This window comes from Meriones unguiculatus, chromosome 21 (genome assembly GCF_030254825.1).
Source record: "Meriones unguiculatus strain TT.TT164.6M chromosome 21, Bangor_MerUng_6.1, whole genome shotgun sequence".
Taxonomy (NCBI): Eukaryota; Metazoa; Chordata; class Mammalia; order Rodentia; family Muridae; genus Meriones; species Meriones unguiculatus.
In genome coordinates, this window is record NC_083368.1 from 38,646,349 (window position 1) to 38,669,723 (window position 23,375).

General features: G+C 41.1%; 1 protein-coding gene across 7 annotated transcripts in view; it reads right to left on the reverse strand.

Annotated features, from left to right (window-relative positions):
- Positions 1 to 23,375, reverse strand: part of Ica1 (islet cell autoantigen 1) — a 130,737-nt gene that overhangs the window by 32,473 nt on the left and 74,889 nt on the right. For all 7 annotated transcript variants that reach the window (XM_060374158.1, XM_060374159.1, XM_060374156.1 and 4 more), the window contains exons 7-8: positions 8,426 to 8,551; positions 7,306 to 7,404 (exon numbers count right to left, since the gene is read on the reverse strand). In XM_060374158.1, the coding sequence (XP_060230141.1) occupies positions 7,306 to 7,404; positions 8,426 to 8,551 (225 nt within the window). The remainder of the gene's footprint in view (positions 1 to 7,305; positions 7,405 to 8,425; positions 8,552 to 23,375) is intronic.

Genomic DNA, 23,375 nt, shown 5'->3' on the forward strand with positions numbered 1-23,375 from the left:
TGTGCAGACCCAGCTTGCAAAAATGTCTTAAAAAGGAAACAGCTTAATATAATAAAGGGAATTACTACTTCCTGTATTAGGAAAATAAAAGCAACAGCAACATTCATCTGCAAGAAAGCAAAACTACTCCACAAAACAAATTCCTAAGACAAAAGGCCAGCAGCCAGTTCTAATAACCCAAACTGAACCTCAACTGCGTAACGTTTCCTGCAGGCCTTAATTAGACACTTCATTTTCTTATGCTACTTTCCATTAGTTATACTGTACACACATGAAGGTGCCAAATAATTGTCAAGAAAAGGAAACAAAAGCACTTAAAATAGTTTTGCATGGTCAAAAGATGCTGCATTCATTTGTGTGTGTGTGTGTGTTTATGTTGATATAATTAGTAACACATGAGAAATAAAAAGCAGAGGACACGATGCTGCATTCGAGCCATGCAATTCATGGACATTTAGAACATATGTCCTCCTCTTCCCCAGCACACACTTCCTCCACCACATACAAACGGCACCTTATAAGGAATACTGTTGATGTGGTACTGGGGATAGTTTTGAACTGAACTGTAGGACAACAGAGCAAAGTAAAATTAGAGGGGAAAAGTCATCATAAGACATATAATCTCATACTTTGAAGTAACAGAAAATTGTTGGTGGTTATGCATCACAGGATGCAAGAAAGACATGGTCTTTGAAAAGAAATCTAGCAGTGCTTTGACATGGACATGGTTCTCACCATTTTCAGGCCTCAGTTTACCCACCAGAACATGGAAATGATGGAACCTACAAATTCAGGGACCAGTGTAGGCCAAACTGAGAGAATGTGTAATACCAAACACTACAAACCATATTCTCATCAGGACCCTGAAGGTCTAGACCAGGGTTTCTCAACCTGTGGGTTTCAACCCCTTTGGGGGCTCAATGGACCCTTTCACAGGGGTCACCCAAGACCATCAGAAAACACAGATATTTACATTATGATTCACGGCCATAGCAAAATTACAGTTATGAAGTAGCAACAAAAATAATTTTGTGGTTGGGGGTCAGCACAACATGAGAAGTTGTGTTAAAGGGTCTCAACATTAGGAAGGTTGTGAACCACTAGTTTAGAGGGAGCCTGATGGATTCAATCCTGCATTCTACACTCCAAGTTCACACTCAAGTAACCTCAGAAGCATTGTTTGTTTCCTGACATGGAAGTGGAGACTTGGAGAAGCGAAGTAGCTTGCTTCATGCCATTCATCCACAGACAAAGAGAAGCCATATTTGAATTTGTCCTTAAAACTGCACAATTTAAGAAAAGGTCTTTAAACACCAAGCCAAAGACATTTATTCAACTTCCCCTTTAATGAGAAGTGCTAAGGACACAGAGAGGACTCCATTCCACTTCCTCCAAGAGGAATCACATGTTCCCAGGTATTTGAGGGGCGGCCACATAAATTACTGTTTTCATCTACAAGAGAAAACTTCAAAGTATCATTTTTAATTGGAAGTTACGACTGTACTTTTTAAAGGTGGCATTTCTGCTCTCTTCTACCCACCTGCTTCATAGCCAGAAGTGCCCGTGGGAAGCAGTTCATAGGCATGGTGGTAAAACCCTGAACTTTTCTGTTCCCAGATCTAGCACACACACATAGAGCCTTGGGCAAATTATTAGCTGTCTCTGGGCTCCAGTTTCATTTGAAACAAGGGATTAAGAGTGAACCTACCCAAGTGTTCTGAAGATAATTTAAGAGATAAAGATAACACAGGCGTTTTCTGTATATTAATGCTGAATTTAACAGTGTTATTAATTGCAATCCCATCCCTGGTACATTAAGACTTACACATATATGAAAACTCTCCTAGATATTATTTTTTAGCAAGTGTCTGTTACAGAATAACTATCTGTACAGTGGGAATAATTTTTTTTCCTTCCTGCAAAGAGAAGTTAGGAAACAAGTAGGTGGGGGCAGGAGAAAAGCCAGGCTATTGTGAGGAGAGCCCAAGTGACCAGCTGCCAGGGAGAAAGGATGCCAGTCACCAGAAGGCAGAGGCGGCAAATGACAGGCAAAGCCCTGGCTTGCCCAGCTCGGATTTCAGTGGTGGTCCCGGTCAGCTCATCTATTCCCTGCTCCCAATGACTGAGATATGCTTCCAAATCTGTTCTTTCCAATGAAAAGCCTTGGAACAGCTTGGGGAAAAAAAAGGAAGAGAGAGAGAGAGAGAGAGAGAGAGAGAGAGAGAGAGAAAAGCTTTACAAAGTACCCTGTAAAGTAACGACCCGGAGAGAAAAACTTGAAAGTCTGAAAGGATATTCTGGATGCTCGCCACGAGTAATTGTCTTGTTGGGACTGTTAACTAAAATAGCATTGCAGAGATATTTAACCAATTTTCATAAAAACTATTATGGCATTATTTTCAAAGCAAGTAACTACAGAGACATGTGGCCCGTCGGTAAATGCTCAAATGATTAACTGAAAATGTGGAGGTGGGTGGAGGCACATGAAGTTGAGAAAAACAAAATTCAGAAAAGGATGTTTTTGTCTTTTGAAAGCTAAGAGTACTTTGGTCTCCAGAATGATGTTCCGTGCAACAGTGCTGGGACCCACACCCCAGAGAGAAGGAAGAAACGGATTCAGCTGTTCCAGCCGTTATTTTTGGACATGCTTGGAGTAAAGTTTTTAAGTTCAGGTTTCCTTAGAGGTAAGTGTTGGCACAGGCCAAGAGTAAGTTGCAAAGCCAATTAGTATTGGTTAGAGCTATCCTGGCTGAAGAGATGGCACATCCTCCTGCCTTTCTGCCTTTCCCATCCCTGGTGGGAATTGTTGGAGAACAGACCAAGGCCTGTGGGGTTGAAGGACAGGTTTGAAAATGGAACTGCCAGATGACCAGTGGAAACCAGGGAGGGAACGGGCTATGTTAGCCCTAGATGAGGTCTGGTAAGATTTGTCGTTGACACTCTTGCCTGTGAGACTGGTTGTGAAACTAACAAATTGGGATAAAAATGGTAAGAAAATAACTGAACCTGAGCTGCTAGACCAAAGAACTTCAGCAAACCCTCTTTCTGGATGCTGACTTCTGGATCCAGTGCAGTATTCTTCGGAAGTCCATCTCCAGCAACACCACTTGTCCACTCATGCTGCTGGAGGCCTTTGTTATGATTCCCACCACTGCCAACAGCAGCAGAGCCACCACTGCCACAGCCCTCACCACCAATACCATCATCGCCATGACTTCCTCCTCCATCACGGCTCCCATCAGTCTCAACACCATCAACCCTGCTACCAACAGCAGCGTACCTCCTTTTCACAGCCTCTCCCACCACCTCACTTGTGCCGAGATCATCATCAGCAGTTCCTCTACTACCACCTCATCACTGCCCTCATCACCACCATCAGTGGGTGTGGGCAGGGCTGGTCTGGCTGGCTGGACTTTATCACATAATCCGAGAATGGGAAGAGCAAAGTGGAAAAATCCGGTGTTCCTTCCCAAACCACTGAAATGAAGTGTGTCAAAGGGCTATACTCAGCTACTGGCCATTTCTGTTAAACACAAGCACTTTGATGGCTTCAAAAATAAAGATACATCCCAGCACTCAGGAGCATACAGTGTAAGAAGGAATTTCAGGCCAACTTGGACTACATAGTAACATACTGTCTGAAACAAAAATTAAAAAGCAAATGTGGCATGGTCTCGCACATGTCTGATCCAGCACTTGGGAGGCGGAAGTAGGAGGGTCATGAGTTTAAAACCAGTGTGGGTTAAGACTCTATCTCAAACAAATGCACAGCAACTCTGACAGCCCTGTCATACAAACATAGGTGGACATGATGGCCCTCAGTCAGTCTTCAGAGGTATGTGTCCACGTTGTAAAGGGCCCAGTCCTTACCATAACATCCCTATAAAAATGCCCAAATACACCCACTGTCAGGATGCAGGATAGAGAAGGAATGGCAAGTGATATGAGCGGAATTGTAGATGATCCAGGGAAAAGCCACTTGACTCCCCCATGGCTGTCGCCTGCCCTGGATTCATGGAGAAATGCATAAGTGATACAGCCTGGAAGGATGAAGGAAAAAAACCACATCTAAGGGCTGGCAACTTAAGACAGGCACTTCTCTCCTAATAATACAGAATTTCATTTAGGTTCTTTAAAATGCTTTAAACTCTGAGTCCAAATTGCTCCCCCAGAAAAAGGACAACGTTTTCCAGATCCAGCAAGTAACATTCTCTGCTTATCCCCAAGCGTGGTAATTCCCACCATGTGAAAGACATTCCCTGATTCAGAGTCAATGTGACCTTACTACATTAATCATTGATAATTTATGTAAAATACGCATGTGTACTAACATTTTCATGAATCAATAAGTGTTGGTTGTCTGAAAACAGAAGCAAGGGGAAAGCTTGCCTTTTGCTGGCAGCCACTTAGAATACTTCTGTTTTAAGTTGGAGGAATTACAATGATCGGATTTACATTTTTGTAAGATTACATTTCAAAGCTAAATTTTCCATAAAGTTGAATGCTAACATTTATTCTGAAATCGAAACGATTCTACCCCCTCCCCGAGGTAGAATCAATGTAATCACATCAGGCCTGGACAAAAATAGTGTTAAGTTGTTCCACGAAGCATTTCCATTAAATGGTCAAAATCATCACTTCAACATTTTGAAAGACGTATGAGGTAGAGATTCATTTTTACAGTGGATTCATTTCCCAAGAGAACTATTTTATATTTCTTAGGTAAAGGTTCATTTGGTGTTCCAGGGGCCCGAGGTACAGACTCACGCTTCTGCTGTAGAAGAGTCTTCCTCTCAGACGGGCATGCCAGAGTGTTTAACGCATTAATTATCATCCTTCATCAAGCATAAAACTAATAGTCAGGAAATACAGCTGCAGTGGCACAATTACCAACACACTCAGAATACACCCCGAAGCAAAGAAAACAAATGGCCCGCTTTTCATTAGCGGAGCTTGGCAGTCCTCTCCTAAGACAGTGTTTTCTTTCCAGTCAAAATCCCAAAAGGCATGTAAGGGGCCATTTGCTTACTTAAACCTGGAGGACAAATTAACTGTGAAAACATTTATTTAAATTTCAGAATATCCACTATCAATAAAGAATGCCACTCTAAAATTATAGGTTTGAAGTATTATTGGATGAAATAAAAATTTTATAAATACAGGTCATGTGTTTTAAAAGGATATTGGTGTAGGAGTCTAGATCTTCAAACAGCATCATCATACTTGAACAGGGCACACAGGGAATTAACGGGTTTCACTTTCATGTCTTGTGGCATACAATTTGGTACACAAATGTGTCTATCTATAAAAAATAATGACCTGTGTATAACAGGATTCTATTGTGTTCAATGGGAGTCCTCATAATTATCTATCAGCTTGAAATTCTTATATGTCATCCCTCAAAGCCTAGATGAACATCATTCTGGGGCGCTGATGGAAAAACAGCTAATTTGATGGGTTTTTGGGTAGCTATTCTTAATTTGGCTGTAACATCACCAGACCTTAACAGATATATTTATCCTACAAGATTATATTGCAAATAGGCTAAGCACTATTATTTAAACTATAATTTAAGGGAGGGCCAAGGGATAGAAAAGGCAATATGGAGCTGTCTGCCCCAAATATTTGTAATTATGTCCTAAAACAGAACCGTCAAATTTTAACTACATTTTTTGCTTAGAGATCCTGTAACATAAGCAGCACAGTCCTTCCGTAGGGTGAACAGTGTGGCAATACCACGAAGGCATTTTTTCCTTAGCCCAGGAAGCCAGCAATATCCCTCTGTTCTTCCATGCTTGCGACACAACTTTAACGTCACGAGTTCATATTGTCATTTATATGCGGTAAACACAGACAAGATTTTTTTTTCTAAATTATATTTGAGGAAAAGGCCAATTCTTTTGTCTCATGGCCAATTTAGGTTTCAAAAGACAGATAACCTTTGGTTACTGGATGCAAATTAAAACATGGGGGCTTGGAATGCATGTTACCAGTAGAGTATTTTCCTCACATGCATGAGACCCTAGGTTCAAACCTTAACACTATAAAAAGGAAAATGAAAAAGCAACACTAACAACAGAACAATTACGATGCCCAAGAAGTGCCCCGTGGAAGGGCAGTGTGATCTGCTCAGGCCAGGCTAAGAATTGTGGGCAGCATGAGCTGTAATTTTAACTAAGCTTTCTTGGGCAGGAAGGATACTCCTAAGCTGCTGAAAGCATCAGTAAATCACATGGAAGAAATGCAGATGCTTCCGACAGTAACGTTGCCAGTGTGACAGGGGCTGCTTGCTAATTGTGTGCACAACACCTGGCTGGTCGACAGGCATATAGACACACACTTACATCCTAGTAAGTGTGTAGAGTTGACAGTGAAACAGTGCATATTCAAGGGGCATTCACCATGCAGCATGTCAGAGAACACAAACAACTGAGCAAGGCTGGGAGGCGAGGAACTCCTCCATGACCAGGGGTCCTTCTTTCAGGGAAGGTTTCTAGCTCAACATTTTTGTTGATTTGTAGTGACTTATAAACATTTAAAACCAGAGACACATTTTAAGGCCAAAAAAAAGGGAGAGCTTTTGTTTTTTTTTTAATGTTCTGATGTTTCGTTAAAAATATAGACCTATATAAATTGCCTTAAAAATTAGAAGTGAGCAATTTCAAGGTTTACTTTTGCTAGTTCTTGCCTGATAGTTTCCTTTCAAAGACATGACCCAATAACAAAGTACCCATTGTTTTCACCTATCAGTCCTCAAGTCCTTCTGGAATGAAAATCACTTTCTTATGCTGACGTGCACTCATCTCTCGTAATCATTGGACAGTAGACACAATCCCCTTTGAGACAAGAATCCTTGAGCCTAATGTAGCTCATTTAATTAGAAAATGTTACTACAGTCATATGGAAAATTCCAATCCTATGTTGGAGGTACCTTCAGAATAAAGTAATATTTTTCAAAAGTAAGGGAGGAAAGAAGTAGGTCTTCTAAGACCAGCATATTCAGATTTAATAATTAAAAAGGTAGAACACCTTTATAGCATGTTCAAAGCCCTGAATTCCATCCCAGGTAATGAAAAAACAAAACTAAATTAAACTATTCAGAAAGCAAACAGTTATTTGTTCTTGAGCAATCTTGTCTTCAACAATGTTAAATAAGTATGAATTATCAGGGTATATAGTGCAAGGCCTGAGACATAGCTCTCTCTGATACGAGCCTGGAAATAGTGATCCTACCATGGGTTTTCTTATAATACAACAAAATTGCCTTTTCACAAGATTTCCTAGTGGTCCCTTTGGCTTTCATACCTTTAATGTTGTGAATTCGTATGGTTGGTAACCTTTGAAGCTCTCATGGATGGCTGCCATGGTGTGCGAGGTTTTTTCCCAAAAGTGGAGCAGAGTGGTCTATAAAGAAAGGTGGCAAAATCATTAATGTCGTGAATGTCCACTTCTGACCCTGGTCTCCAGAGAAGTGATCCAATCTACAGCTTTTCAGGTCATCTCAACTCTCATTTTCTCATCTATACCTGTTTTTCCCAATGGTTCACTTACACCTTGTCATGTCATTCAACTAAATTTCTCCCAGTGGTTAGGTTGTACCCACCACCTGGGACCCTCACCTCCCCATCTTCTTTGCCCCATCCGGTCTACTCTCCAAAACCCAGGGCTACTCATTGGTCTCATTTTATGATTTCGTGGTAGGGGTGATATAGAGTCTCATGGTGTGGGCCTGGATGACACGGAACTTGCTTTGCCGAGCAGGCTGGCCCTGAACTCACAGAGATACATCTTACCTCTGCCTCCTGAGTGCTAGGATTAAAGGCATGCACCACCATGATCCACTCACTTGAGTTCTTAAAAATATCTTTCTGGATAAAACATCTTTTCTAGAGGTTTGGGAAATATAGTAAAATTTTACTCCCTCTGTTTTCTTCCTAAACTTTGTATTCTTTGAGTTTAAGAAATTAGGCTATAGTGATCTTCACATTTCTTACAATTCCCAGTATCTGGTATGTCACACTCCAGTTGGAGTCAACAGACTGAGGATAGACACAAGGTTACACTGAAGCACCTCAGTATTAAGAGAGACAAAACCAAGTGTACTGAATAATCACATCCTGAAACACGTAGGGTATTGTGCCAAAAGGGTCCAGAGCAGGATCTGGAAAGACACAGATGAAGAAGAAAGGCATTCAGGGCAGAGGACTCACAAAACAAAAGCAGGAAAATGGAAAATTCCACTATGTGTACAGCACATAGTTGTTCCTGTATTGTTGGTTAAACCGCAGGGCTTTAAGAAGCAGAGACAAGGATGCATTCAGAATCCAGGATGCCTAGGGCGTACTTCCCATTCAAACACAGGACTTCCCACTGTTCTAAGCCTCTGGCAATTGTTTGTTCATTAAGACAAATATGACTTTGTTACCTGGTATGTTGCTAGCATGTGAGATAAGAGATTACATCTGCTTGCTCCAAGAAGATCCACCTTTTGACACACGTCCATCTTCAATTTGTCAAAGTTTTTTTTCGCAAGGCGTACTTGTGTCTGTACCTACAAAAGTGAAAGCAAGTCTCTGAGACATTCAAACTTCTATGAAGTTAAAATTTGCAGGCGAGGAAAGACCAGCAAAGGGCTGGTTAAAAGTCCAGACAAATATGCAGATCTGACATCCATTCTTTACTTTCAAAAGACCTAGACAAGAATGTGGTGATCATGATTTTGTGACAGACTTACTATACAAATTATATGTTTTTGCAGAATGAGATTAATAACTCTGTCTCCTCAGAGCAATTACAAGCTAGTCACAGTGAGGTGAAGGCTGGAGAAGATGCATGCTCCAGAGCTTCCAGTCTTTGGAAGCTGAGTTTCCACACAATCCTCAAATAATTTTCCCTATCTTATGCAACAGTTACTAGAACGGAGAAACTATCATTGTCACCATCCTATTTACTGATTTCTATACTTTCTTGAGGTTTCATTTATTTTTTTCTACTAACAGTTCTACTGTTAAGGAGCCAGTTGAGGATTTATATCAAAGGATTTTGCCATGGCCTAAAATATTCCTACTGATAAATTTTCAATTTTTATTATTGAGCGATGAGCCACTCATGAACCACACTGTAATTCAAGGAAGGAGTGAAGGCCAGGAAAGTTTTGCACAAGCTAACTCTATAGCTTATGTTGTAAGAGAGTTAAGTTTTCAAATTTAGAGGGCTATGGATATAGCTGAGTCAGCAAAGTACATAAGTAGCATTCATGAAGCTTGGGATTTCATTCCTGCCACTGCATAAGCTAGCTGCAGTAGCTCAACTCCTGTAATTCCAGCAATCTGGAAATGAAAACAAAAGGACCAGAAGTTTCATATCATCTTTGGCTACAAAGCAAGTTTGAGGCCAGCTTGAGTTACATGAGACTGTCTAAATACATACATACATACGTACATACATATTTTTTAAGAATGTAAAGTCAAAATTTCCCCTTCTTCTTATCCAAAGTACCACCATATGATATTTTGGATAGGAAAAGCCAGTCACTTAAAAAAAAAAAACCATATTATTGAGGGTTTTTTTTTTAATGTATAAAGGTCTATACATTTTTAATATTTTAACATTTTTAACTTGATAAATTCAAATATTATTTTTAAAAACTCTTGAGTCATAGAAACTGGGCAGATGAGTATTAGAAGTAGTGCTAACTTATTATTTATAGATTTTTCATTATAACACACAAGGCAGCATGGATGATGTCATTTTTATCCACTACTATATCACCTGCTTGGTGCAAGGCAGGTGCTGAATACATACTTGTTGACTGAATGAAGAGCTCTCCCATGTCATTCTTAAATGTCCATAATTAAAGCCTTTAAAATAGTTTACAAATAGTGATTTGTGGGGTGGCCAGATGGCTCAGTAGGTAAGGACACATACTACCCAGATTGATGATAAGACCCTGGACCCCTCATAGAGGAACAAGAAAATCAACTTCCACAAGTTGTCCTTCCAATATTCACTGTGGAAGGACTGTGGCATAAGTGTGCAAGTTCACTTCTTAAAAAATGATTTCATTTTCTCACAAAGGCAAATAAGCACATTATTTGATATAAATACATTTTTTACTATCAATAATAACATTCACAGCTTACAAATTCATATGTAATTAGACAAAAATAGGAATAAGTGTACATATAACAATTGCTTTAATTTAATTACTACATACTGATATTCTACTTTAGTTGGTATAATGACTTTTCATTGTTGATGATGACTGAAGCCTTCATCAGGGCAAGGGCTGACTTAGGGTAGGGCTGGCTCTCTGGCTTAGTAGCCATGCTACTGTGCTCCTTCAAGCACCTTACCCTACTGTATGGAAAAATCAAGAAGTTCAGACTTGGATTCTACAAAGAATTACAAGTTTCCCTATAGGATTGCAGGGAACTGGAAAATAATGATGCTAAACATTTAATGCCCCATGACGAAAGTAACACTTACAAGAATAGAGGATGTATGAATGCATACATGTAGACAGCACACAAAATTTTCTAAGAATTCTTCTCAGTTCTCTGTCTATAGTGCTGGTGAGAGCAGTGGACAGTACTCCCTTTGGCCTGACCATACTCTGCTCGAATTTCACCTCCCAGGAGCTCTGACTATAAGAAGCTTAAGATGAGTGAAATGTTATTAATGTTCTGCTTTCTTCTGAGAAGAGCAGAGAGATGGAAAAGAGAACATGAGCTTCTGGGGATAGGAAAAGAAGAGGAAATCCAGATGGACAGAATTTTAGCAGCTGAGATTTTTGCTGTAGACCATCAAGGGTCCGCATTACTCAGCCAGAAGAGCCTCTTCAATGAGGATCCTGAAAAACATCTGTCCTCAGCTTTTTCCTTTGAAAGGGGAAGAGACAAGTCTGGGGCATGAATTTTTGTGCATGTGTTCATTCAATACGTGTTTGCAGAGCACTGGTGAGTCCTATGCTATGTTATGTATGGCAGGAAATATCTGTAAAGTAACAACACACACAACATATAGTCACTAAGTGTTTAAGAATAAGTGTACATTGCTATGAATACGCTAAGCTTCTGAGGAAGACAGAAAAATTAACAATTGCAATGTGAGTAAACTAGAATAAAATGAGAGTCAGACCAGCAAGCATAGACAAGGACATGATGAATGCTGCTGAGGTAAGGAGTCACTGTAAAATGATGGTATTATTACTTCTGGGTGGTGGGGTCACTGCAGCTCCAAGAAGTGCCCTTCCTGCCTCACCTTATACGCTGCCCTGTGACTTTATCGTCTCCCCTAACTCTGAAAGCAAGCTTGGCCATGTGATTTGGTGTTGGCCAATAGGCAGCTAACAGATGTAAGGAGCCTGGAAACCCAAAAAAGGGAGTGCCAGCGTGTTTCCACTCTCCCTCCGCCTTCTCTGTGATAGCCGTGAGAACACAGTCAGATCGGCCAGCTGGAGGGGTGTAAGCCACATGGCATTGAGAGACTTAGGGAGAGCTCAGCCATTTTTCACAGACGCCTTCCCTACCCTGTAGCTGACCACCAACCACTGTGTGAGTCTGCGCCACACCAGAAACACCCTGCTAACCATAGACTTGTTAGCAATAAAAAGATGTTTATTGTTGTCAGCCTTTGAATGGCATGGCGGTTTTATTTCACAGCATGATTATAACCACAGATTATTGATGTAAACAGTCAGGAAACAGGCAATGAGGGCTTCTGGGAAGAGCTGAAACCAGAGGTGGCTCTTAAAGCAAATCTAAGGTATGTAAAATGTAAGCTTTACTTATATGGAAGTTCTAGATTTTTCTAATGAGATGCAAAAATTGGAGCCCCCCCTTGGGTGCATTTTGACTTTTCCTTTACATGATCACTTACAGGTACTCACATCCTGGGAAGCGAGAGCGTGTGTCCCTTGCTCAAAACATATAAGTTAGGAATTCATACAGTTTGAGGCGCTCCTTAGATGATTTTGAAAAGGAATTTTAGAAATGAAGAGGATTTCGATCTTGGCCCAGTGAATTCTGAGAGGCCATATGCTTCGTGTGTCAACAATGATTATTAAAACACTTAAGGCACTGCTGAGTTTCCAAATGCTGTGCCCTTCCCATGCCAAACAAGCAGGATGTTACCCTGTTGGGCATTTGGAACCCAGAACAATTTGTTTAATAGTTTGTGTCCCATGTCTGCTCTCTAAAATACACCTTTTGCTTAGCAGAGGACAAAACTCCAAGGACACAGGAAAGCACAGACCACCACTGCGAGGGCAATTTCACATGCCTCCAGACGTACTTGAGTGAAAATGTTTCGATTATTATTCCTCTTCATCCCATATAAATTAAATTTAATTACATAAATATCTTGAGGAGCCCTTGTGGGTTTTAAGGCTCTTTAAATGTTTTCACTCAAATAAATGCACCCTTTGTTTATTTCTGTTTCATTTTGTTTCTGTTACCCCACCTTTCTCTTCTTATTTCCCTAACTTTAGGAAGCGATTATGTATATTAGACCCTCTCTAGTCTGGGCCTTGTCTTCTGAAAGCCACAGAAATTCAATTTACCCAAGAAAGCAGCCATGTCTCCACTGGCAAAAATTACAAGGCATATCTCTGTACTCGTTCCTCCGAGTGTGAAATGCTACCTGTTAGAACCCAACCTGAACTACCCAGGGTAAAGGCAAAGTGATTCATCTTCAGCTCATTCCAGCCTTGCTACCCAGTGGGACAATGTCTTCATGTTACTCCACCACCAGGTAATCTGAGCGAACTTTGTTGTTTTCTAAGTCTCTTATTTCCTTTAAGAACAAAGGAAAGTAATTCCACTCTTAATTTTTTTTTCCAGGACATAATTCTGAAACACACTCACATTCATTAGGCAGATTTTTACTGAGTAGCATGTCAGGTGTTGGTAGTAGAAGGCACAAAGTGGGGATTTTTTTTTTTTTTTTTTTTTTTTTTTTTAGCAAATGTATAACTACAGATCAGGGGAGGGGTTCAGAAGAAAGTCCAAACAGTTCTATGGAAATGACTTGCCAGAGCATCCGACTTAGAGAAAGTCAGTGCTGGTCAAGCTACACTCAAAGGATTGAACGGGGCGGTCTGTGAAAAGGTGTCCAGCTGTGAGAGGGGAGTAGGGCAAAGGCCCTAAGAAAAAGGCAAGAGGTGAGCTAGCACCGGGAGCTAGCAGAGCAGGGCTGCTGAGAACATGTAGAAAAGGGCCATGAGATGAGGCAGAAGGTCAGACCTGTTAGTGTGCTTAGTTTTTTGACCTAGACCCGGGGAAAAAAAGAAAAGAAGCTTCGGAGGCTTTTAAGCAATGAAGAGACGTGACTGTGACTGTTTTCAGTTTGGAAAGGTCAGTTGCTGCAGTGCGCAGACAGGAAGAAGGATAGTGACCAAGGAAGATAAGGATAGACTGAAAGTCAAGGGAAGGATGGCAGTGGTTTTAGACTGGAGTGTTGACGCTGGATATAGAAAACAAGGTGCTGACCCAAGAGATATTCATCAGGAGACAAAAGAGGCCTTGAGGAGAGCGTACATCAGGGAAGAAACTACCCCCTCCCAGCTCTACTCTGTGTCTACAACTATCTTCTGTAGATGGCCCATAGCCCAAGCATCTCCGATATCCTAGAGTCTTCATTTCAACCTATGCTTTACCTTCACTACTTTGCCGTGTAGATAATGGTTCCAAATCCTGCAGTCAACCTGGTATATACTCCTTCCCTCAGCTTCTGTGTGTGAGTCTAGGGGAACACTCTCCTAGGCAGTTGCTTCAAAGAAGATGATACACCCCCCCCACTAGCCCCCTTCAGTCACTACTAGCCTCACAGTTCAGTCTTTCTCCTTTCACCCGAAGTTACATCATTCCAAGTTGACTCCTTTGATGGGGATGGGCAGGATAGCTTGTTCCCAAAAAGTATCTATCTCATTGTCCGGCACAGAAGGCCAGGTTTCTCTCTGGTAGAGCTAATCTGTTCAAGAGTAAAGCTGCCTTGCTGCCAAGCTCTCCTCTTCCGGGCCACAGGTAGTGAGAAAGAGAGGAAGATGCCCGGTGTCTCCTTTGGCTTCCACGTTCGTGGACCTAACATCATCCACACCTGCTCAAGCAGGTACACTACATACACACAACACTCAATGCACGCGTGCATGCACACTCCCACACACACACAAACACAGAAACTTTTACGCTGCTAACACATCCTACAAACACATTAATTAAGTCCAACTTCACTCAAATTCTCAACTCAGGCAGAACGAACAAAACAAAATTCCTGCCCCATATCACACAAATGGTCCCAATCCCAATTCCTGATAGAGTCCTTGTTTCCCTCCAAACCTCTTAGTTCTCTCAGCGTTCTTGTCTCTCAGGCTTCCCCCCCCCCCAGAATGGCCAATTGAGCGCTGTTTATAGACACTGTAAACTCTTTTACATTCCAGCCACAAAACACTTCCAGGTCTAAGAACCACATGGCCGCGTTAAACACAGCAACGGCCCCACTTCTGCTCTGCAATTTCGGTCTTAAGTTTCTTTTCCTGTTGCTGTTATAAAATACTCTAACAAAAGCCATGAAGGAAGAAAGAGTTTATTTCACTTCTGGTTCAAGATACAGTCCATGGCAGAGAAGTCATGTCACATCCACAGTCAGAAAACAGAGGATGAAACCATGCTGGTGTGTTCAGCTGGCTTCCTCCATTGTATAAAATCGAGGATCCCCAGCTCAAGGGGTGGTTCAACCCACAACTAAAGATGGGTCTTCCCATATCAATCAGCATAACTAAGATAACCCCTCACAGACACGCCCATTGGCCCAACTCCCTGGCGATTCTATATTCTCCCCAGCTGACAATTAACACTGACTGACCTTAAGTCCATCACAATGTACATTGGTGATCTCAACTGGAGGAACCAGATCCCTTTCTTAGGATTTTTGAACTTAAAACAAGAGAAAATTAAGTCTCAATTTGTCTTTAATGGAAAAGGCTGTAAAGGCAGGAAGTCCTGACATTTGAGGTTTTGGTGATGTGCAGAGAATTGAGCTGCAGAGAAAAACAGAAAGGCAAAGGGAGGCAGTGGGGAGGCGGCTTAGGAATCAAGAGTGCTTGCTTTGCAATCATGAGGACCTGCACCTGTGTTTGAATACCCACACACAAACCATGGCTATATGTGCCTGTAACCCAGGATCAGTGTGCATGGCAGGACAGACAGTCTAGCCAAAAGGTGAGCTTTTGTGAGTTCAGTGACAGATTCTGTCTCCAGGCAACAAGGTAGTGAGAAAGAGAGGAAGACGCCCGGTGTCTCCTTTGGCTTCCACGTGCGTGGGCCTAACATCATCCATACCTGCACACTCGAGTGCTCAAGCAGATACACTACAAACACACAACACTCAATGCACGCGTGCACACACATGCACACACACTATGCCACAAATAACACATCCATCACACCTCCAATAACACACACATACACCTCACACCACCAATAACACACACATAACATACACACACACACAATTTGAAAGATCAAAACGAGACGGGGAGGCAGGGAGAAGATAAGGAAGAGTTTTCTGATCGGCTCCCTCCTTTGCCTTAATGGATTCAAGATGGCTCTCTAGTGTCTGCATCCAGCTGGCACTAGCCTAGGTTGGTCACAGTTGTTTTCTGCAAATTCTTAGGAGAGTCCAACAAATTTTGCGATAAAGTTCAGTTTCTATTTTTGATTACTACAGTTTCTGAAATTTTTGCAATGGAAAGGTGATTACGGTTATTGGGATTTTAATTTGCATTTCTCCGATGAAACGCTGAACTTTTCATTTTTACGTATCTAATTTTAGGAATATGTCTGTGTTCAGAGCTTTTGCCTAGGTTTAAAAACTGGGCTTGTCTCATTACTGAGTAATAAGTGTCCCTCACATGTTCTGAATACGAATCATTATCAGATATAATTTTGGAAATATTTCCTTCAAGTCTGAAATTGCCTTTCCTTTTCTTAATAGTGTCTTTTGAAAAGTAAAGGTTTCACTTTTGATGAAGTCCAATTTACCCAATTTTCTTTTGTGGTTTGTGTTCCTTGAGCTTTAACAACCCTTTTCCTAGCTCAAGGCAACAGAAATTTTTTTCCCATAGTTTGTCTTCCAGAAAATTTAATGTTTCTTTTAAAATAATATTTATATTTATAGCCATTTCCAGCTCGTTTGTTATTTATGGTATGAGACAGGGGTGCACGTCCATTCTGTACTTGGACACGTAACTATCTGCGTCACATTTTTTTGTTACTTAATCCAATCATGCATTGCACTATCTTGGTATCCACAGCAAAATAAGTAAGCTATGTGCATGCAGGCTCCTTTCTGGGTTTCCTACTCCCTTTCTATTATTTGTGGGTGTGAACATACTTACACTAACACCACATCATTACTGTCCATTCTAGTAAGTCTTACAGACAAGATGTCTCAGTCCTATCATTTTGTTCTTCTGTCTCTGTGTGTGTTGGAGACTAAATCTATAGTTGACATGCTAGCCGTGTGCTCTGTTGTTGAGCTACATGCCCAGACTTGGTTTTAGTCTTTTCACAATTATTTTGGCTATATCTGGGCCTTCTACACAAACCTTGTGAATTTCCACAGTAAATCTTCTGAGGTTTGAGATGATTCCACAGGTAAGGGCGTTTACTACACAACTTTGTGATCACAGGTCAATTCCTGGAGCACACATAAAGGTGGGAGAAGAGAATGGACTTTGTGAGGCTGTCCTTGACCTCAACACATGTGCCATGGCATGCAGGCCCACACAGATATCATGGTCTTACACACGGTCACTCTTAAACTGCTGAAGCCAGGGGTGGCAGCATTTTCCTAAAATCCCAACATTCCAGATGGACGACAGATGAATCTCTGTTAAGTCTGAGGGCAGCCTGGTCTACAAAATGAGTTTCAGGCCAGCCAGGGATAGATGGTGAGGCCAGAAGAGGGTACCAATTTCCACAGAACTGAAGATACGGATGGTTGTGAGCCATTAGGTGAATGCTGGGCACTGTACTCACATCCTCTTCAGGAAGAGGCACTCCTCTTAACTACTGAGCCATCTTGCCAGTGCTTTAATTCTCTTTTTTGATGGTACTGTAATTTCTAAAACCTTTTATGGGTAGTTATCACTAGAAACATAATTGATTTTTGTAATGTTACCTTATTTCTTGTGATACTGTTAAGAAGTATTACTGTAATTCCTTAGAATTGTCTATAAATATCTCCAAAGCATCCCCCCCATCTGTACAATGTTGCTTGAAAATGAAGACAGATAAATCTCGTCCTTGCAAATTTATGACTACTGTTTATATTTTACCTTTTCATATTGATATGGTAATGTTGAGTGGAAGCTGACTTGAGCAAACATAGATCTTAGCCGTGGTTTTACAGAGCAGCAGTCTTTGGTAGCCAAGCGTGTTAGTTGTAGGGTTTCATATGTGCTAGTTATCACACTGAGTATATGTTTCTCTGCCCTTTGTTTGTTGAGGATTTTTGCCAGGAGTGAACCTGGATTGTAGCAGGTGATTTTCTTGTCTCTGTAGTACTAACTATTTGATTGGTTGCTTTTGGTAACTCCAGAGAGCAGATTAAATTGACTGACTGTAAGAGCCAACCTCCACTTCTTAGTGACCATACTCAGTCAAGATACATATATATATATATGTGTGTGTGTGTGTGTATACATATATATTTATATAGCATTATATATTTTATGTTACTTTTTTGTGTATTGTTGGGATTTACTTGTTGGTTTTTTTTAACAGCTTTATTGAGATATAATCCACATGCTATATAGGTTAGTGTTTAAAACGTAAAATTCAGTGATTTTCACTATATTCCCATATATTTACTGTATGCATAAGCATCACTCAGTCAATTGCACAACATTTCATTAAGCTTTCCCCAGAAATCCCAGGTCCATGTCTTTTTCTCTCTTTTTCAAAAGACAGGCTTTCTCTCTGTAGTTCAGGCTTCCTTCAAACAATCTTCCTGCCTCAGCCTCTTGAGTGCTGGGACCTTAACGGTTTAATAATAAATTCACGATCCATATGTATAAGATATGTTATGGCCTTTTCAGTTTTGATAAAACTGAAGGCCAAATAATCAGAAATTGTAGGCTAACCTGTGACACACAGCAAGAACCTATCTCCAAACAAAACAAAACAAAACCCTAACAAACAAACAATCAAACAAACAAACCCAGAAAACAGTGGCATATTTACTGCTCTTCCTTATCACGTTTCTCTTAGAACGAGGCTGGAAATCTCCTTGGGAAAGGCTTTTAGCTATAAATAGGATGCATTAGAAAAGACTCTATTGTTTTTTGCTTGTGTATTTCAAGGAATTGGTCCATTTCATGGGAAATCTCTGCCGTGTGGGCCTAAAGCTGTCTGTGCTGTGTCTCCTCCACGCAGCTGTAGTATCTCACTGTCTCCATACTAACTGTCCATGGCTTGGCTCTTGAATTCCTTACCAAGCTAAGCAGGGTGTCAATTTGACTGAATTTTTTTCCCCCAGAGGGCCAGTTTTTTATTTTCTATCTCATTTTTGGTTTATAATTTCATTTGCCTATGCTCTTAATAATTTCTTTCCTTCCACTAGACTAGACTTGTTTATATTTATTTATTTATTTAATTTTTGAGAAGTAAGTTTAGGTTACAGCTCAAGATTGTCCTTATTTTCTGATGTTAACACTTAATGGTACCACCTTCCTTCAAAGCATTACTTTAACTGTACTCTACTCTGCTTGATATCCTCTGATTTCCCTTCTTTTATCTCAAAATACACTCTGATTTCCCCTGGGGTATATTTTTTTGAACCCATGAACTATTTGGATGGATATTGTTTCATTTTCTAATTACTTGGGAAATGACATAGATAACTACTTGAAACTGATTTACAGCTTAGTTCTGATATAGGCTCAGATACCATTCTTCACGATTTTAACTTTTAGGAATTTATTTGGGGGCTAGGTGTGAGCTCAGTAGTAGGATACTTACTTGTCCAGCATATGTGATTTAAAGTGGTCCCTCTGGATAGCACAGAGCTAAACCTTGCTTTTTAAAGGTCCGCTTTCCTCCCCAAGACATAACCGGGAAAATTCACCCACGAATTCTCAACAGTATGGTTACCCGAACAAGAACTGCGTGATGACATCACCGGCTGACATGCCAATGCCGATGGAGGAAATTCCACAAGGTTGTACCCCTAGATGAAGAGCTACAGGTCCTCAATGGCTGTGGAGAGAGGAAGAATCAGTTGCCTCCAGGGAGGATTTTCCATATACGTTGCCAGATCCCAAGTGGTCTTGAACTGCATGAGGCTTGGTAGTATGTAGCATTTCCAGGGACTGATCCATTTCACGTGAATTATCAAATCTGTCAGCTTGCAGTTGCCTTTTTTTGCATCTCTGTGGTAGTTCAGGACATGCGTACATAGTACACACATGCACACACACGCACACACACACATCTGTAAAAGATATGTAACGGAACTTAAAAAGAGGTCTTGAATTTGGGAGGGGGACAATGGGAGAGGAGCAGGAGAGAAGGGCAGCAGTGATGCCCGTGCCATACTCACGTATAAAGTTCTCCCCAGATTAAATAAATCTCCATTGAGCAAGAAAATATCCAGTTTCCAGCACACTCTTTGGCATTTTATTCTAGTTTATGGTTTGGGGGAGGTGAGAGGGGGAGAGACCATGAGACATACAAAATACAGTGCGAAGAGCTGGGCAGCCTGACGTAGAGTGAACTACTTCAGAACAATCACACTTTCTTCCTAAGTGGCATATGGCTGTTGCAGCCTAGCACCTATTCTATGCAGCCGTCTGTTTTAGGCTTGGCCTAACATCTCAGTATGAGTTATTGTATCAAACATGAACTTGTAAAAAGAGGACAATGTTTGCTTGTCATGCTACTTCTGGAATCTCTGAGGTCTCATGGCTTATGGGCAGTGTTTCAGTCCTGGAGACAGGAGTTCTGAGGCACAGCTCACACACATCTGGTGACTAAATGTGTCTGAGTGCAAGGAGCACACATTAGCTCCTTTCACACACTGAGCCTCCGTGTTTCCACAGGACTCTTTCTACTCTATGCACTTTAAAGACTTTTTTTTTTCCTTAACGGCCATAAAAGTAAAACAGGGGCCTAGTAGTTCTGCTTTCTTGGCTTTCGTGTGAAAGTGAAATCATCTGAAATGTATTTTCTGGCTCTGTGCACCTCAGATCTAAGAAGAATGACCAGTGTGGAGCCAGTGAAGTGCTATTCCCCTCTCCACGCAAGGAAGGAAGGTTCCTTGACGAAGTCACTGATTCCAGGGCTATGACAGGAAGGGCCCAAAATGTTCGAGAAAGACACTATACTAGAAGACAGGGGTGGCCATTCCTGGAGTCACTTCACAAAGATCAGAGTCAACTGAAGAGCTTCCCAGTGGCCAACGATGAGCTAATCTGGGCATCAGTGAAGCTAATGCAGGCAACGATGAAAACACACTTAGATACTTATCTGTGAGATCATAATGAGATTGATGAACACATATAAAGCCAAACAACCTCACTGGTAATTTGTAATTGGTAAATACATGATTTACTATTCTGAAAAAGAAAGAAAGAAAGAAAAAAAAAGTTTCCTATTCCCTGTCAACTGTGTACTCACACTTAAAGCAAAAGGATGAAACGCATTTAAGTCAGCGATTTCCAGTCCTGGACCTGACTTTCCCATGTTCCAGTTCACATTCACAACAGCTTTGTTGCCTAAATGCTTTTGAACTTCAGTCTAGTTTAATCATTAGCTTTCTTAACTTCACATTTATTTAACTCCCTCCTTTCTTCTCCTTTTCTGAAGAAATGTTCCTGAACGCTTACAAGTTCCAGGTGGCTGGGTACGTAAGGGCTAAATCCAATCGCCGGCCTTGTTGACTACATTCTACTGTGTGGAATGGGGTAACAGATGACGAGAGCGGTGAAATGAAAGAGTGCAAAGTTTGGGAATCGTGTGTTTTATTTATAGATTTTAGGATATAGTTGTAGAAAGGACACCTGAAAAGGTAATGTTGGAGAAGAAATCAGGAAGAAGTGAGGAAGGAACCACACAGATATCAAGCAGGCAGAGCATTCCAAGCAGAAAGAATGGCGAGTGCAAAGGCTGAGGGGCGGAGTAGCTGGTTTGTTTAGAAACTGGTCATTCCCTGTAGTTCTGTGTATCGCCACCACTCATCTCTCTACAGTCCTCATTAATGTGTATGTTTGTCTACAAACATACAATGTCTTCTTAAAGTAATGAATGAGTTAATAAAGCTTTATTATAAAAATAAACATGATACTATGAATGGTTGTCATGTATTTACAGAGAACTTTTGTGTGTTTGGTGTGAGTGTGTGTTTGTGATATGCAGGGTGTGTGTGTGTGTGTGTGTGTGTGTGTGTGTGTGGTATGTGCAGGAGGCATGCCTATCAAGAGTGTGTGTGGAGGAAAGAGGAAAAGGCTGGATGCTTTTCCTTGCCTCCCATATCTTGAGACAGGATCTTGCCACTGCATACTCCAGATCAGCTGGCCTGCCAGAGGCTGGGGACTGTCTGGTCTCCACCTCTTGTCTCGTTAAGGGAGCCGTGAGGTTACAGACATGTGTTACTATGCCTGGATTTACGCAGGTTTTAGGGATTTCAAGACAGGTTCTTTTAAAAAATATATATCTATTTTCTTTTTTAAAATTTGTTTAATTGTATTTTATGTGCATTGGTATAAGGATGTCAGATCCCTTATAGAGAGTTGTAGGCTGCGATGTGGGATGTGGTCCAGGTCCTTTGGAAGAGTAGGCAGTGAGCTTAACCACTGAGCCATCTCTCCAGCTCCCTCAATTCTGTTGATTACATTTGTATAGCAAGTGCTTTCTAACAAACTGAACCATCTTCCCAGTTCTCAACCATGCTTTTATAATGGATCTAGTACACAGACATTAACTACTTAAATATGTGTATAAACATTCTGTCCCTTACATTATAGCATAGGATTTTCTTCAAGAAGGCACAAGGGAAAAAAAGTATGTTCTCCATAATGCAGAGAATGAATACATCCATCTTTAATAACAGTGGTCTAGCATTATATTTGAGAAAACTGCAACTAAATGCCAGAAGACTATTTTGAAGAATCAGATGTTTTAGGGGTTGACACTATGGCTTAGCTGGTAAAGGGGCTTTGGGGCTTTCCATCAGCCTGATGACCTGAGTCCAGTCCCCAAACCCCACACCATGGACCGAGAGGCAGCTTCTGGAAGTTGTTTGTGCTCTGACCTCCACACGCATGTGAGTTCCACTCTGATAAATAAATACATGCAAAAAGATATAATTAGAGGTTTTAGAAGAAGAACACCGAGAGATGCATGTTTCGTGCATACAAGGAGGTGGCGGGGTGGGGCTGGGGAACTCTAATATTAGAGACTGCAAGTCTGGAATGTGCATGGGGAGAAATCTCAATGCCTGGGCCTGTCATGCTCAGGACCTCAGTTAAAGAATCGGAGATAGAAAGGCATGTGGGGACATGGAGGGGCATCCAGTTCTCCATGAAGAACCAGGCAGAGTGCTGGCCAAGCTGACTTGATTTAACCGGGCAAGCTTGGTATAGAGGTAGATGTGAGAGAGGGGGAAAGCTGAAGTCCACAGAGAAGTGAGAAAAGAGAAGAAAAAGAAGGGAGCCTGTACATGTTTTGTGCTGTGGCTATGAAGGTTGTCAGTCAATACTTTAGACACAAGGAAGATGTGATTGTCATTGACTTCATTCCTGCCTAGCCACGTACTATGGCCCTTAACAACTTGGCAATAATGGATACGCCAGGACAAGGTCAGGTTTCCAGCTGTGTCGAATTTACAGGACAATTAAGTAGAACCCTCTAGCCAGAATCGTCACACACATGAAAAGTATTCACACTAGACAAATGTTTTGGTCTCCATCTGAATCATCAGAAAGCCCACAGATTCAGCCTACTCATGTGTATGTAAAAGTACGTCATATGGCTTTCATCCAGGCACTTTTCTAATATTCATGGAAAAAAAACAAAAAAGAAAAAAATAAACCAACAACAAAAAGTAAAAAAACCTCTTCCTATTTCTTCTCTACTCTGCTTTCCAAAGTCCAGGGTTCTAGTGTGTTTTGATGAAAACCCAAAAGCCAAATGGAGGTCATAGGCTGAAGAGTCATGGCGTGCACCGTTGGACAACTATTTCATACTGCACTTCCCTCGTGGAAGAGACTAAAAGGCAGAAAATTATTTGCCTAAAATTAGCCTAGCTGCAGCAGACAGAAGGAGGAGAGCCCATTAGAATCTGTCTCATCTGTAAATACAAACTCCATGCTGGAC